General features: G+C 40.5%; 1 protein-coding gene across 1 annotated transcript in view; it reads left to right on the plus strand.

The window, feature by feature from the left end:
* The window catches only part of ctnnbl1 (catenin, beta like 1), a 50,032-nt gene that overhangs the window by 29,442 nt on the left and 4,477 nt on the right, over positions 1 to 16,113 (plus strand). The window contains exons 14-15 of the mRNA XM_041066820.1: positions 12,005 to 12,142; positions 13,235 to 13,307. Coding sequence (XP_040922754.1) covers positions 12,005 to 12,142; positions 13,235 to 13,307 — 211 coding nt within the window. The remainder of the gene's footprint in view (positions 1 to 12,004; positions 12,143 to 13,234; positions 13,308 to 16,113) is intronic.

Genomic DNA, 16,113 nt, shown 5'->3' on the forward strand with positions numbered 1-16,113 from the left:
AACGCAAGACAAAAGCGCAGCAGTGCAGCAACCTGTTATTTTTTTATACAACTTAACCTCACTATTTCCCGCAGGTCACTGCTGCCTATTTTTTTATATTTTCTCTTTATAGAGTTTTATAAGTAATCTCCCGCTGATTTTTCATAACTTTCAATCATATTTTTTTCGTGAGCTGACAACATATATTTATCTATTGTTTTCTCACATACAGCTTTCCTCTTGTGGGAGTTCACACTTGCAGTTTCAAAAGTATCTTCTCCTCAAACGATATACCAAGCTCAGAAGCAGAAAACATTTTACTCAGTTACATTCCAGCACAACGTGTGTCAGAATTCTTACCTAATCTTATTTTGCTATACTCTATGTTAATGGGATAAGAACTTGTGTTGATTAGAACATAAACCAACATAAAATCAGAATTAGGTTTTTCATGTTGCAGTGTAATCTTTGGAATGTGTGTATCTGCCCATATCTTATTGGCCAGCACTTTGTATAGCTGGATAATGTCACATTTAGAGCTGCAACAATTAATCGATGACTCGATCAACAGAAAATTTATTTGCAGCTGTTCTGATGATTGGTTCATCGTTTCAGTCAAAAATGGCAAATGTTTGTTGGCTCCAGCTTCTCGGCTCTGAGGATTTGATGCTTTTCTTTGTTGTGTAAGATCGTAAACTTAATACTTTTAAGCTTTCAACTGCTGGTCAGATAAGATCTCCTTTGGCTGTGGGAAATTACAATGAGCACTTTCTTTTTCTTTTTTTTCTTTTCTTTTAGCGTATTTTATAGAAAATAATGAATAAATTTAACTGGGAGAATAAACCACAGATTAATTGGTAATGAAATAATTAGTTGCAGTCCTAGTTGCGCTGGCAAAACAGATTGAGATGGCCAGAGCTTTCATCACTATAACCTTTATTTATTTTCATGAGCTGACCTGCATCTTAGTGTATCACTGGATAAAAGGCCCATCACCTTAAGCTTATTTAATATGAAAGCAGTTTTTCACTGAAACAAATTAAACAGCTTACCAAAGGGGTGATAATACTCTCACTTGTTATAGTCAGTATTATGAAAACAATTTAAAACAATAATTCTTGAAATCAGTGCATACATATTATTTTTGTTTTTAGGAAAATAAAGTTATGAGAGCTTGTCTGGGCTCAATAATACGAACAATAATCTTCCATTAGAATTGTCTTCAGACGGGAAAACATGGACTCCAGTGCAGTCCCATCATACATTCGTGGTTTTCTTTATCACCAGCTAGATAAAAAAAATTCAAATTGCGTTATAGATGCTCAGATATCAGCAACAATTCCTGTTATAAAGGGTTGGGGTGTGAGATCGAAAATGTCATCCTTTTTGGTAGATAAAATGTGCAGTTCCACACAGTGTCACGTCCAAAGCCATGAGGGAAGAGACCAAAAAAACCATCTCAATCCTGCTGATAACAATATGACAGTTTACAGAGGAATGGAAAACTTGATAGCTGTGTGTGTGTGAGGGCCCTATTGAGCTGTCTGCCTGTGTGTGTGTGTGTGTGTGTGTGTGCGTGTGTGCGTGTGCGCGTGTGTGTGTGTGCACGTGTGTGTGCGTGCGTGCGTGCATGCGTGCGTGCGTGTGCGTGTGTGTGTGTTGAGCTGTGGACTAGACAGACCGATGGAGGGATACAAATAGAAGATACGTGGCCAGGCAGGGAATAATGGCTTCAACACAGAGAGAGAAAGAGCATCCTGACCTCAGAATAGGAGGAGGATAAAAAAAGAGACAGAGATACTGTAAATAACGGGACAGGAAGTACAGTGAAAAGAAGAAGAAAAGGGAAATACAAGTAGAAAAGGGAAAAGAAAAGGAATCTGTGCGAGAGAGGGAATGATGAGGGGGACAGAGGTGTGGGTGGAGACAGATAAGTGTGAGATTCCAATCTAAAGATGACAGAAGATTAATTTCTCAGACAGACATTGTGATGGGATTGTCAAGAAAAGGCCAGACAGTTTGACATTTTTTCCTCCTTCCCTTTTTTCTCCTCCACTCTCTCTCCCGCCTTCTCCTTCTTCCGTCGCTCTCTCGTCTCTTCCTCCGGCTTGAGGAGAGTATAACTTCGTGATAACCTGGTGATAAGAAACCTTGCCTGCGTGTGCCACTATCTTTGAAGCCACACGGCTAGCTTTCCCCAGTTCAGAGCCACACCGTGAGCCAGGCACATGTGAGGCAGAAGGTGATAAAATACCTATTTGTGGCAAAGCAACAATATTCTGTTCATTATACACCAAAATAAAGGACTGGCAGAAAAAAAGTCTGTTTTTCTGCCAGTCTTATTGAAGCAACAGGAAAAAATGGCCCCAGCATTCATCTGATCCCTGATCAGGTCAATCAATGAATGAAATTTTGTAGATGAGAGATATTTGCATGTAGCCTGGATAAACCACGGTGGATGTGGCCATTGGAGATGCGTATATGCATCTAAGTGTAACTGAAATAAAAATGATATATAATGGCCTAAGATTGATGAACATTGTAAACATTACCTTCTCAATATCAGCATATTAATGTTGCTTCCTATAAACACATTAGCATCCTGATATTAGCATTTATGTTAAAGCCTAGCCACCACCTAAGCATAGCCTTACATAGCTGCTAGCATGGCTGCAGACTGTCGGTTTTCATTTGATTGCGTGGTCATCACCCTCTTTTCACAATCTTTTGGCTGAACATATGTCAAACGTCCTCATCAGGTGCACAGAAGCAGAATTAATCTGTGATGAGTTTGTGTCTTATTGACTCCTAAACTGAGATGTATTTAAAGACAGATAACATATCAACTACTTTTATCTTATATATCTGAGGTTTTATCCCGTGTATCATTGAAGTCTGATAGTGTTTTGTGTTGACTTGATTTTGATGCTTTTTTCAAAGTCTTTTTGGCAATATTTTGTAGTGTACTGATTTTTCTTCATTGTCTTGTGTTGGGTGTAAAATGATGTTGCTTTAACATGTTACTAATATACATATTTACCACAGCATGGTGGAGGGTCTATGCCTGGTTTAGCTCAATAGATTAAGCAAATGCTGTGGTTTCATTCCTACTACAGCTCTAACACTGAAAACACTAGATGATATTTTAAGTCTGTGTGAATCAAAGCTTCCACCAAATGTCACATGTTGTGTTAAATAAGGTGATAAAGACGCCAACCCAGTTCTGTTCGGCGCCTCAGCTGAACTGGCTGCCGTCAGCAGCGGTGTTTTATCTCTCTCTGCCGTGCCTTTTGGTTTTCCCCAGTTAAGCCTGTTTTTAAGGGGCAGTAAGCAAAATGTTTTTCCTCTGCAACATATTATCCACAGATTTCTCAGGAGGATAGCAAAGAAAAAGCTGCTGCTGCTTTTTCCGCGTCTCCAGCCCAGCCCCTTTAATAAGCTGCTTATTTTCCTCCCACCTTCGTGTCTCTCTTCTCTCCTCTCTGTCTCTCTCTCTCTGTCCTTCTAGTTTTCTCCTTCTCTCCCTTAAAGCTGCTTTTTCCATCCTGGTATATTTCTCATTTTTGACTGCCTCCTCTCCTCCGTTTCCCTCATCCCTCTTTTCCTGTCTTTTATTCACCCCAGCATCCATTGCTCTTCTCCTCCCTCCTCCCTTAAGTGTCTTGTTTTTTTCTCCCTATGTGGTCTCCTTAATTTTCATATCCTTTCTTTCTTTTTGTTGCTTCGTTCCTATTTTTTTCAGCATCTTTTTCATACATGCTTCATCCTGTTTGTCTTGTCCCCACATCTTTCACATCATCTCCACCCTCCTCTTTCCTCTCCTTCCTTCCCTCCTCTTTCTCCTATTTCCGCTCTCCTTCCCATCTAATGTTGCTGCTTTCACCTCTCTTTCTTCCCCTCTTTTCCTTATAAACTTCTTTCTGCTTGTTGGTAACAGCTCTTGGAGATTGATGAAGCTCAGCAAAACATGGCCGAGGCCAGCCTCAATACTGTAAAATGCACAGCAGAGTGCACTTTCCTCGCACCTAAGAACCCAGTTGCTCACAGTGTTGTGTGTTCTCAGTGTGTGTGTGTGTGTGTGTTTCCTTTGCTTGGTTGTAGCAGGAGTGTACAGCAGAAATGGATGGGTTTAGCATTGCTGACAGTAGACCTTTTCAAAGAAAGTCTGTTAAGTTGGAATTGGTTTTGCACCTGGATGTGACATATTTAGATTTCTCTCTCTCTCTCTCTCTCTCTCTCTCTCTCTCTCTCTCTCTCCCCCCTCCCTCCCTCCTTGTCTATCTCCCAATTTACTGATTCACACACAATTCCTCAGTGAACTTTGTCTGTGTCACAGCTTGTTTATCTTCCCTTCATCATTGCTCTTTATTCTCAATTTTCCTCATCCATCACTCCTTCCATCAGAAGCCACCATTCATTCATTTATTCATTCGCTGGGGATGAGGGTGTGCAGCAGTGCTCTGCCGGCGTTGAAATTTGGTACTAAAAATTCCAAACAGCACATTTGTGTTTGGATTGATTTATTTCAATTTAAGAGCTTTTACCTCTGAGGTCCAGTGCATTAGGTTAGGTTATTCATTCTTAGATTGCACCAAGATGCCTGAAAATGTCTCAATCCTCTTGCTTAAAAACTGTGGAGGGCTTTAGTCTAACTCCTACAAATCTCCTACAAATTATGTTCATATGCATCTAACTTGTAATGGCTGATACATTTTGAAGGAAACAAAAGCGCTATTTGCAACAGACAATTACATTACCAGGCAGTGTTGTGTTCCAGTGCAGGAAGTAGTAACAAGGATGTTGCGGGATTCAGACATACAGTATTAAGTGCATGATAGTGACACCAGAGACCACAGTTCACATCCTGTCTCCTCCTTCAAGTCATGGTTGGCTTCTTCACCAAGACTACAGTCATTCCCTAACCTCAATCAAGGGAGTTGACTTGTTCACGTTTTAGTTGCCCAGACCAGATGTTGTTTGGATGACGAATTGAAACAGCAGCAGAGAATTTACAAAAGTTTAAGGCACTAAAATGAAAGTCATGATACTTTTAATAATAATGCCATAAATACTTTTTATTAATCAGTTAACTTCATACAAAATCGGTTGGTGTAACCACCCTTTACCTTATATCAGCACTAGTTCTCCAAGTACACAGTTGCACAGTTTTTCAAGGTACTTGGCAGGTAGGTTGTTCGTTGCATCTTGGAGAACTTGCCACAGTTCTTGTAGATTTAGGCTGTCTCAGTGTCCTCTGTCCCTTCATGTAATCCCAGACTGACTCCATGATGTTGAGATCAGGGCTTTCTGGGGCCCAGACCATCTGTTGCAGGACTCCTTGTTCCACGAACTGTGTTCATCGACATTTGAGACAGATCAGATCCCTAATGGTTTCGCATGATGGAAAAGAATCTAAATACCTTAAGTTCCTACACCTTTTACACAGTATTGTGTGTATGTGTGTATATATATATTGTGTGGGTGTGATGTGAGATGTATTTTTTTGTTATTAGTTGAAACTGTAGTTGGTTTAACAGACTTTAGTGTGGTGAACTACAGCTAAACTAGCCAAAAATACAAGTAGATGTAAGAGATGGTATAAGGAGATAGATGTTGACACATGATTTGCTAGACTTTTGTTATCAGCAAAAATAAAGAATAAAAACAAAGGCAAATGTGGAGTCAAAATGAGTGCGGGTATAGCTCAGGGTAAGCCCTGTTTGGACCTGCTCCCACACAGTGGATGAGCAGCCCCATTAGAAAAGGTCAGGGAAGCAGCTGAGTGCTGCTCTTTGTCATAGGTGTGGTGGTTCACCAGATGTAAATTTGCCAAACCAACCAGTGAGTCTTCACCGTTGAAGTCTTTTCTCTAGTAAAACCTTAAAAAAAAAGTAAGTATGTTTTCTACTGTGGCATTTTCTTCGCTTCACTGTGATGCACCAAGCTGTAATGGGCTCATTACTGCCCCCTGAGGCCAGAGAGCCAATGACTTGACAGTTTGAGAGAACTGCAGTTGTAGTTTGTGTTTTTTCCCGCAACAGTCGCATGTATTATTTTGCCATGCCTTGGCAGTTTGAAGGGAGCAGTCAAAGATCAGGTCTAAGAAGCTGCTTGGGACTCAGCACAGACAAACTCTGTTCCACTGCCCAGCATTTGAACAGTAGGAAAGAGTTCAGCACAAGCCTGAATGAAGTGGTGCTCTTGGTAGAAAGTACCTCCTCCCTCCTGGTAACCCTGCTTCTCTACTTTGCCCCACTTTGTGAACAAACTCTAATTGATGTGCACCCAAAGCACAGGGCTGTTGTTTCTTTTGGAGATTATCATAACTTGAAATCAGCATGTTGTCTCGCGTGCTCACAAAGTTCCAGTTTTTTTTTTTTTTTTTTCCTCAAAGTTTACCTCATTATCAAGCTCTGTGTCTCTGTGTTTTTTAATGAGGATATCTAACCTCTCTCTTTTTGGTGTTTGCTTAAGCCCCATAAAGAGCATTACGTCCCACACACATACACACACACATGCGTGCGCATACACACACAGTCACAGTGGGTTTTTGCAAAGTGCTGACAAAGAAATCACTTTAATTCTGCATCTAAGCATCCCGGCGGAAAAGAAAGCACATGAATAACAACCAGTGACACACATACACTAACGCTTATACACACACTGTAAGCAAACACAAAACCGGATACACATACATTAAGAAACACACAGCCATATAGAAGTTCTTGTTCAAAGACACACACACACAGTTCTCATGCATGGTTTCTAATACACACTACAGCACTTATACTGTACACACAGTCTTACATAAATCATACACCCCAATCACACAAATACTCTTGCACAATGCAGCTGAGTTACAGTAGAGGGACTGGGTCTGAAAATCACTGCTTATTACTTTGTCTGTACTGTAGGTAGCAGGCTGCCAGGCTCCCCTGAGGTTGCAGTAATTGACTTGTCCAATCCCTCCTTTAAACACGTTATTCTTCCTCTCTTCTTCTGCCCGGTGTTTGCCAGAGGGACTGAGCTGCCACACAAAACATATTGGCCGCAATGTCAAAACTCACGAGTGGACAAAACTCTGCCGCTGTAATGAATACGGCCGCGCTGCCCACATCGGCTCGGGTTTTAATATCCCAAATGTCCACTTCCACTGCTCACAATAATGAATATTTAATGCACTTGTCATTGTTCAAAACCTTCCAGTCCCCGTACACATTCAAAGGTCTGGCTTGATTCATCATGTGTGCTGAACATCCTTTCTCTGTTCCATTAGTGAGGCTCCCTGGAGGGTGTAGCAATTGACTTGTCTAAGACCTTATTTGAAAATGTTTTTCTTTCTTTTTTCCCTTGATGAGTGCACTTGTTGCCATAGAGTAGCCTAGTCGTAGGAGGAGGTATTGCAGGTGTCAAGGATTACAGAAGGAAATGTTTGGCATAGACAATGTTAAATGACTAACTGGTGGGGCGTTTTTAAGGCTTGCATGGACACAAAACTCCTCTGGTTGAAACAGAAAGTCGCAACAAGGCATCCTGGATTTATTACAGTGCCTGTGACTGTTTTTTTCTCCATACCAATATCTTAATGGTGTAACATGCATCTCCACAGGAGCCATTCATCTACCTCCCGACCAACCAATCAACCAATTAGTGCATTGTTGCACTGGATCTTGGTTCTAAATTCTTCAGGCTTTTTTCTAGCAGACTACATGACTTCTTCAGCAGGTAGACTTTATTTCAGTGTCATGATGATAGCTCGGTTTGTCGTCATGTGACCATGAACACCAGCTGGGACGGGTCATAGTCGTTGACCATGAATCAGTGGACAGCTGAAAAAGATCAAAGAGGCCGGAGACCATCTTTGAGCAGAGACAGGGGTTACAGAGGCTGATGGAAGTGTCATTATTTTTGCAGTTATTTGGTCATAAACCAAAGTATTGGATAAATAGAAGTTTTGACCCGATGATGGAAAGTTGAGGGATTACTGAAGTTATTACAGTTCATCCCGAGGGTAACACAAGTGTGTTCTGAGTTTCGTGGTATTCCATCCAATAGTTCTTGACATTTCACTCAAAACCAAAGAAAATGTCAACCTCATAGTGGTGGCTAGAGGAAAACTCAGGGGATCACGAGAGTCATTAGGGTTCTTCCCCTGGGCACCATGAGAGTACAAAATTTCATGGTAATCTGTATAGTTGTTGAGATAATTCAGTCTGGACCAAAGGGATGGATGGACAGGCTTTATCATCTATAGAGCCATGTCACTGAGATGGATAAGAAAAGGAGCTAATACACGGATTCTGAGCACAATGAAGCTGAAGCAGGATGTTTTGTTCCAGAGCTGCAATGTGCATTTATTTGGCTGAGACAGGAAATGCCTCAATCTAATAACTGGGACAATCTAACACTGCTTGATTCCTGGCCAGTCAACACACCAGAGTGGTCATGAGCCCCAGCTCTCAGCCCTGCTGGCTTTTAGCCCTCCTCACTCGTTCAGCAGCAAGCAAAACTATGCATCTCTTCACTCATGCTTTTGCACAATATTTTCTGTCACACGTTAAGCTTGTAATTTTATTTCTTTCTTTGATCCTCCATTGCTGATGTCATCACTCCGTTTGTCCTCACTTTGACAAGCTACACTAACACCCTCACGACAAATATAAAAAAATTGCCCACTGGATGTGTTTTGGATTTGCATTTGGGCAGATTCTATCTCCTTCAGAGGTGGAACTGATGAAGCACTTAAAACTGTATTAGTTACTGTCAAGTTGATACTCAGGAGGAGTGTCTCCATCCCGAGCTTTCTCCTATTCCTCCTCTGTCATTCTGACAGCCACAGCTCCCTCCTAGGCAGATTCTTTGTGCGGTAAATAAACTAAACCGAGTCTCTGACTGCAGTGTCATATGAAAAAAATGATGCCAATTAGGTGCTTGCATCCAAAGTGTGACATAAAAACCAATTTACCTTGATTAGAATATTAGAAGTGAAGTTAGTAGCAGTAGGATTTGCTGAGACTTTTTTTACAGACAGTATATAAGACATCCGGAGCATGTGTTTTTTTCTGAATTACTGGAGGTTAACCTGGTGAATCCAGGTAGAAGCTGTTAGTTTCCTACATTTTCACTAATTAATCCTCTTTCATGCAGACCGATTAAACAAGGGGTTTTTTTTTTATCAGAGGTCCCCAACCATTTTTATCTGACATATCCGACATTCCTATTGGATGAACCACAAGTGCCCCTTCACTGATACCACTCATCATGTTCCAAATGTGGTCATATCAGTTGATTTCAGTATGGATGCTGGTTGTGAGATGTCTTATACCATACATAATCACATCAAGGAAACTGAAACGACTTTAACCATTACTGGCATGTATCTATATTCCCATTTAGTAAGACAAGCAAACACACAAACCTGAACCTGATATTATTGACATATTTATAAAAATATTATATATCTATATCTCTCTCTATATATATATATTTGTGTGTGTTCACATAGTATTTTATATTTTTACTACATATATCCATTGATACATTGCCTTGATGTTATTGTGTTGTCTTGATGTTTTACCTTGCTCTCAGAATTAATCTTTTTGTTGACACACATTGTGTTCCATTATACTGTATTTCCTCTAATCTTGCCAGTACACACATCATAGACCGAGCTGCAGTCACATTGTTTCAAATGGATGTGATAATGTCCCATTCCTCTGCGACTGATAGGCCGACGGCTGTAATGGAAACATGTGGACATGAGGTAATTGAGTTGTCCATGGCCTTCTCAGAAAATGCCTCCAGCTCTTTTTTGCAGTGGTGGCCAATGAGCAGGAATGAGGATGACAGGAAATAGACTTGCTTCTTGTGTGAAACAATGAGAGAAAATGCAAACAAAGGGTGTGTTGCACCCCTGTGTGTGTGTGTGTGCATGCATGTGTGTGTGCATGCTGTTTTTCTCTCTCCCTCAGGGGCCACATGTATGTATTGTGTCCTGCCTTTTACTGATTTAGGCCTACATCCTGTGTTTTGTATCTTTGCTGAAGTTGGATTCTGAGATTTGTGTAACTTTGCCTCAAGCTACTGTATTGGCTCTGAATAATGAGCTGAGTTGTCCTGGAAACTGAGATAATCTTTTTTTTTCCTACAGGAAGTAGAGGAAGCACAGTTTACATTCAAAAAGCTTTGTTTCAAGTTGTTTTTTTTTTTTTTTTTTTGCATATTTAATGGGAGCTAGTTGACAACAAGGCCAAGCTTTGGGACTGTTTTACAATGCAATAACTCTCGGCTTTGCAAGAAAAAAAAAAAAACAGGATTCTGGGCCAGTGTTTTACCCAGAGGACTCAGAAGAGACAAATGCCCTACATACAGCAGCTATTAAAGGTTCTTGTTTTAATTATCTGCATTGTTTTGCATCTTTAACAAGCTACAGTTGACATTGTACAGTAGGCTTTTGTTCTAAAGTTGTATCTGTTTGTCTTTGCTTCTCTCAGGATGAAATCATTAAAGCAGGATGAAATCCTGCTTTCAGAACCCACTGTCACAAAAATGGATATGTTGTTTTGCGTCCCAGCTCTGCAACCTGGATGGTTTTCCCAGAATAGTCTTGTACTGTAGTCCTCCAGAGCTGCCCTTTGATTGAGGCATGTTAATGAGCTGAACTTAACAGCTATAATTGGGTTTTACAGTGTAATTGATCTTTAAGGACAAGGCCTTTTGAAAGTTTTAATTTTCTCTGAGATTAAATCATTGGGATGTAAATGTCATGTGTAGCAGCCTTTAGCTCGACGCTGAAAGCTATTTGTTTTCATTAGGAACAGTTTGAAAAGTTGCCCTTTTTCTTGATTTAGTGTGTCACATACTGTAGCACGTTTGCTTTTTGCTTTTGCTTTTTTTTTGTGTTGGACCGTTCTTTTATAGACTGAAACAGATACAGGTTCAGCCTCTGTTGGTGCATGATTCAAAGATATTTGATACAATTTTTTTTTTTTTAGGTAGATTTGCAGTATGATTTGCAGTATGAATTAAATGTTAATGCTTTGGTTTACATGTCTAATATTCTGTAAAATCCATTAAACAATTGTATGAAATGATTGTTAAGAGAGAGCTGAGACATGGACAGTTCAAAAAGAATTTGATTAAATTTGTTATTTTCTTGTCCTCAGTGTAATATCAAATATCAAATATCATTTTTCCACCCACTTTTTGATCAAAAATGTTTTATGATGGAACTTTAACAAACAAATTTTACTACTCTTTTTGCTCTTTGGCTACAGCACTAGTAATACTACATGTCTTGCGTGTGTCTTTAATATATATAATGTGTGTGTGGTGTGCAGATAGTCAAATTTGGTAAGGATCCAAATTAAGGCTAAGATTTTAACATAAAGCTGCTTCGCTTTCCTCACTGCAGTAATTTGTGTATCGCCTTAACAGAATATAGTTGTATATCTTCCTACTGTTCATGCAGAGAGGTAAAACTGTGTGACAGCCAAACACTTTCTATTTTCTGTCACACTATTTTTTCCTTCCCACTCCAATGGCTCATACTCCAGCCTCCCCTCTCCCCCTCAGGTCTGCTTCTTAATCTCTAATGATGATTAATGTGGGCTGTGCACGTATTGGCAGCACAGTGTTATTGGCATACTGACAGGGTTGTTAAGATGGATAACTATGCAAGTGTGTGAGTATGTATGTGTGAGTGCCCCCCTCCCTACCCTCCTTTTCTTGCTCCTTAATTTTTTATTTTTTTATTTTTGCAGCTTGGCCACGAAATCAATTGACTTGTGTGTCTGGTCAATGGAGAAAATAGATTTGTGGAAAACGCTGAAAAACAACATCTAAATTAAACTTACTGTCTGATTTTTTTTTTTTTTTTCCAGTTTGTTGAATCTGTTTGAAGTGTGCTGTGAATAATAGAAAAAAAACAGTAAAAGAAAAACTGCAGATTGTGATTTATTCACCTTGTCATGCGTAAAAGCATGTTCTCTTTTTATGACTGTGTTGTACCTTTGTGTGTGCACAGGAAATGGTTCGTCGCGGGGAGATCCTGGATGACAGCATGGAGGACGAGTTCTACCTTCGCCGACTGGATGCCGGACTGTTCGTCCTTCAGTTGATCTGCTACATCATGGTGGAGATCAGCAACTCTGGGATCTCACAGGTACACAAACACACACACTGACTCTGGTTTGCCAAATGAGTTCTCTCTGAGATTAATTATTTTTAGGACATGTGATCAGACAAGCTGGAAAAGCAGACAGGAGTCAATGGTTTTTATGGGCACTGCAGCCAGGTGGCTCATTTACTTCACATCAAATCAGGGTTTCACTGGACCCAGTGTTTCGGACAGAACACCAGAACTGTTTGTACCTGCAGTTTAAATAGCTGCAGTCTAGCCCTGATCAATAAATGCTTTTATTTTTAGGGAATAATCAAAAATTAATTGCAAACTCAAGTCAAACTGAAATTTGAGTTCTGCTCACTTTCTGACAGAAGAAATATGAACTCTAATGATACTCTGTCTGTTGTGCATATTTTTTTTTTCTCCATTTTTTTTTTTCAAAAGAGGATCAAGCAGTTTTTGGACATGTTTGTGAAAACAGCCTCTAAGCTTCAGGACTCTGAGTGGGTGTTTCCCATGGCAGAGGCTGACTGACATCTCACAGCCGGTGTTGCCTGGAGACATGCTGTCAGTTTCTGTGGCGCATTACTGACTGGAACACATCATAGCCCCAGAGCCCTGTATAGCCAACGAACATTAGAACTAGACCTTTATTCATTTATTTCTTTTAACAAGCTCTCATGGTGTTATCCTTCCTCTGTTAGCTATTTAAGACACCTGGGCCTTTGCTACATTCACCATTCAGGTGGAACCATTGTGCTGTTAATCTTATTTCATTCTGAAAGCAGAAACTAGAACGCTAAGCTAACTACCTTTTACTCAGAAAGTGGAAGCTAGTTAGCTGAGCTTGCTAACGTTAGGACTGATTAACAGTAGATGTTATAGTTTGTTCATGTTATTTGAACACCTGCTGAGTCATGGGTGGCAGCTACCACATCTGTAGCACTGTGTTCCCTCCACATTATAGAAATTAGGGGGTCTAGCTATCCTTAGCTGTGTGGGTCTGGCTGAGGTGAAGTCAAGACGAAACAAACACCAAGGATAAATACACTATATTTATAAGTGAATTTTGATTTCAGATTGATTTTAAAACTGCAGTATGTTCCTGAGCCTCCTTTTCTCTGCATTTAGCTGCAGCAGAGAGTCCATCAAATTCTCAACCTTCGAGGAGGCTCTGTCAAAGTCGTCCGCCACATCATGAGAGGTGAGTAACCTGATTTTCCTTAACACAGTTATTTCTCATATAAAGTAGGACTCAATTATGACCAGTAACAAACAAACAAATGGAGTGAAATATAACGTGGGGGGAAAGAAATAACCAGCACATATACTGTTAAGTTTGTGGTAATTTCCTCAGATCTCAAACACTGATCAGTAAATTCCACTCAGTTCTACTTTGCTCTGGTTTCTCTGCGATAATCAGCTGTTACTGAAACTCTCTTCTTGCAGATGTTTCACAGCACTGCTGTGGCCTTTTCGTGTGAAACAGCTCGACCTCACTACAATAACTAAAAATATACTTAATGAGGCAGTTCAGAAGTAAAGGCATGCCTTTCTTGATGGCCTGTCTCAAATAAAGGCCTTTCTTCAGTTAAGGAACATAATTTTAGGTTAAAGTACAGAAACCACCCTACATGCAGTTAGTGTTAAAACATGTGAAATAGAAAGTGAAATAAATCAAATAAATGGTTTAAAAAGATGTATATTTTGGCAGGGAAAGCAGCCGACCTACTGCAGCTGCTCCTACACCTAAAATAGTTCATAATCATTTCAGAGAAGCACTTTATTGACACAATTTTAAAAAATCTGAGTCTCCGAGTGCTTCTCACCCTGGCAAGGAAGCAACATTTCAGGGGGGGAAATGCTGGTGTAATCACTGCTCTTTGGCTGTGGTTGTCGTTTGATAGCAAGCCCATGCTGTTCGCCTGCCAATGTGGTTGTGCTGGAATATAATAAAATACTATGAATAATGTCATTCCTCCTTATTCTCCGGAACAAAGAAATAGACGTGGGCCAACTTTGAAACTGGGGTGTCAAAACGCAACTCTTTATTTTTTAAGACTGAGTATTTTTTTTTTTAATTATCCTAGTCAGTGTTTTGTGCAGACTTCCTTTCAGTACATCTCTCCTTTACGTATATGTTTGAGCGTTGACACAGCCTGAAGTAAACAGTACTGATCACACTGTGCCCTACTTATGGAGACCTACTGACGCAGAGGAACAAAGGAGGATATAAGTAATAATGAGTCGGCAGAAAATCATTAAATATCCATTTGGAAAACTAATTTAATGTTTAACAAACACAGAGTGAAGTCCAGCATCTGGAACATCCAAGTCGAAGTGAATAGACACGTGTACATATGCTTCACATGACCTGTGTACAGATGGTAAACAATATGCAGAAATGCATCATCATACTGTCACTGCGAGAGGAGCAGAGACTCTGTCTGTCTGTCATTCACCCCCTGTCCCAAAGATTTCCTGTCCTGCCATATTTGTTTTCTGTTTGGTTTTCAAAGACGTAGCAGGTGTGTTTATTTTCTTCCCGGTGTGACATCCATCCTTCCTGTATCATCATTGTCGGATAAAGCTTGAGGACGAGGCTCCGTTCACACAGCCCCTGGCTCTCAGTGGCATATAGCACTGTAGATAGAGCCATCCGTCACGCGTGGCAGTGCCAGCAAGCATGGCAACTCTCCAGTGCTCAATGCGTGTGTGCGTGTGTGTTTGTAGGAATGTGTTCCTAAATGTGTCAGTGTGTTGCTTTTGTTTTCATCTGTATATTTGCATACATGTGCGCCTTGCTTGTCTGTGTAGTTTCCATGATACGTTTTTGCTTACTAACATGATTTGTTGGTGTGTACATATGCAGTAAATGTTTGCCTTTAGCATGTGTACACACACTGATCAGCCACAGTATTAAAACCAGCAGCTGGTTTATTGTTGTGGCTGATCTGTGTTTTTATGTGTGCACACATTCCCATTGCTTTCATTCCCACCCTTTCATGTGCATATTTTTTTTTTACAGTGTAACATCCCTTTGAGAGGAAATCTGTGCAGAGATGTACAGTACATGTTCAGTTTGTTTCCTTTGTGATACTGTGTGTGTTGTATTCATGTTGGCCTTTGCATGTTTTTACATATTAATGTTCATTTTGTGTGTACTTGTCCTTGCATGATCTTGACGTATACTTACTTGTCATGCATTGTGCTGTGTGTTTAAGGCTGTGTATGCATCTGTAATGGCACGGTGCTGGTGCATGCATCCGTGTTAAAGCATCTGTGTGTGTGTGTGTGTGCGTGCGTGCGTGCGTGCGTGCGTGCGTGCGTGCGTGCGTGCGTGCGTGCGTGCGTGCGTGCGTGCGTGTGTGTGTGTGTGTGGCTCATAGTGTGTGCCCTCACCCTTTTCACTAGGCCGCACCGCGAAGCCCTCTCCCATTTCAAGTGCCCCACCCGGTCAATGTGAAACTGCAGAAAGAGGTTAAGCACATGCAGAGTGTGTCGCCAGCTCTGATGTCTTGACCTTAATGACTTTAATTCGCAGAATGACAAGCAGCTCTGCAGGAAGGAAGGCTTAGCAAAACCTGCGGTGAGGTTTTCACCTGAGAAACTTCAGGCACGTTGTGTCACAGGTAGTTAGACTTGGACCATAGTCCATTGTCTCTCTTTGTGTTTACATAATACATTACATAATAGTATCTCAGCTGCTCATGTTTAACTCTGTATCTAATTCTAATGGAGCTGTGAGAAACGATATGACAAGACCAGGAATAAGGGGCATTGAGGTGATGTGAAATATACTTTCTGGAGGACTTGTTTTCTCCTTTGCCTTACGGTTGCATTAAGCTCAAACAGAATTAGTTCGTACGACATGTTGTCTGACCTTGTGTTACGGAGAAAGTGTTCAAACAGCCACATGAATTTTCAGACGAGCTGAAAATCAGGCCGTCACAGAGAAGGGGAGAAGTAATATTGTTTAGATATGGAGATAACGGCCGCTCATTTTCTTT

The sequence above is a fragment of the Toxotes jaculatrix genome, chromosome 2, assembly GCF_017976425.1.
Source record: "Toxotes jaculatrix isolate fToxJac2 chromosome 2, fToxJac2.pri, whole genome shotgun sequence".
NCBI lineage: Eukaryota > Metazoa > Chordata > Actinopteri > Toxotidae > Toxotes > Toxotes jaculatrix.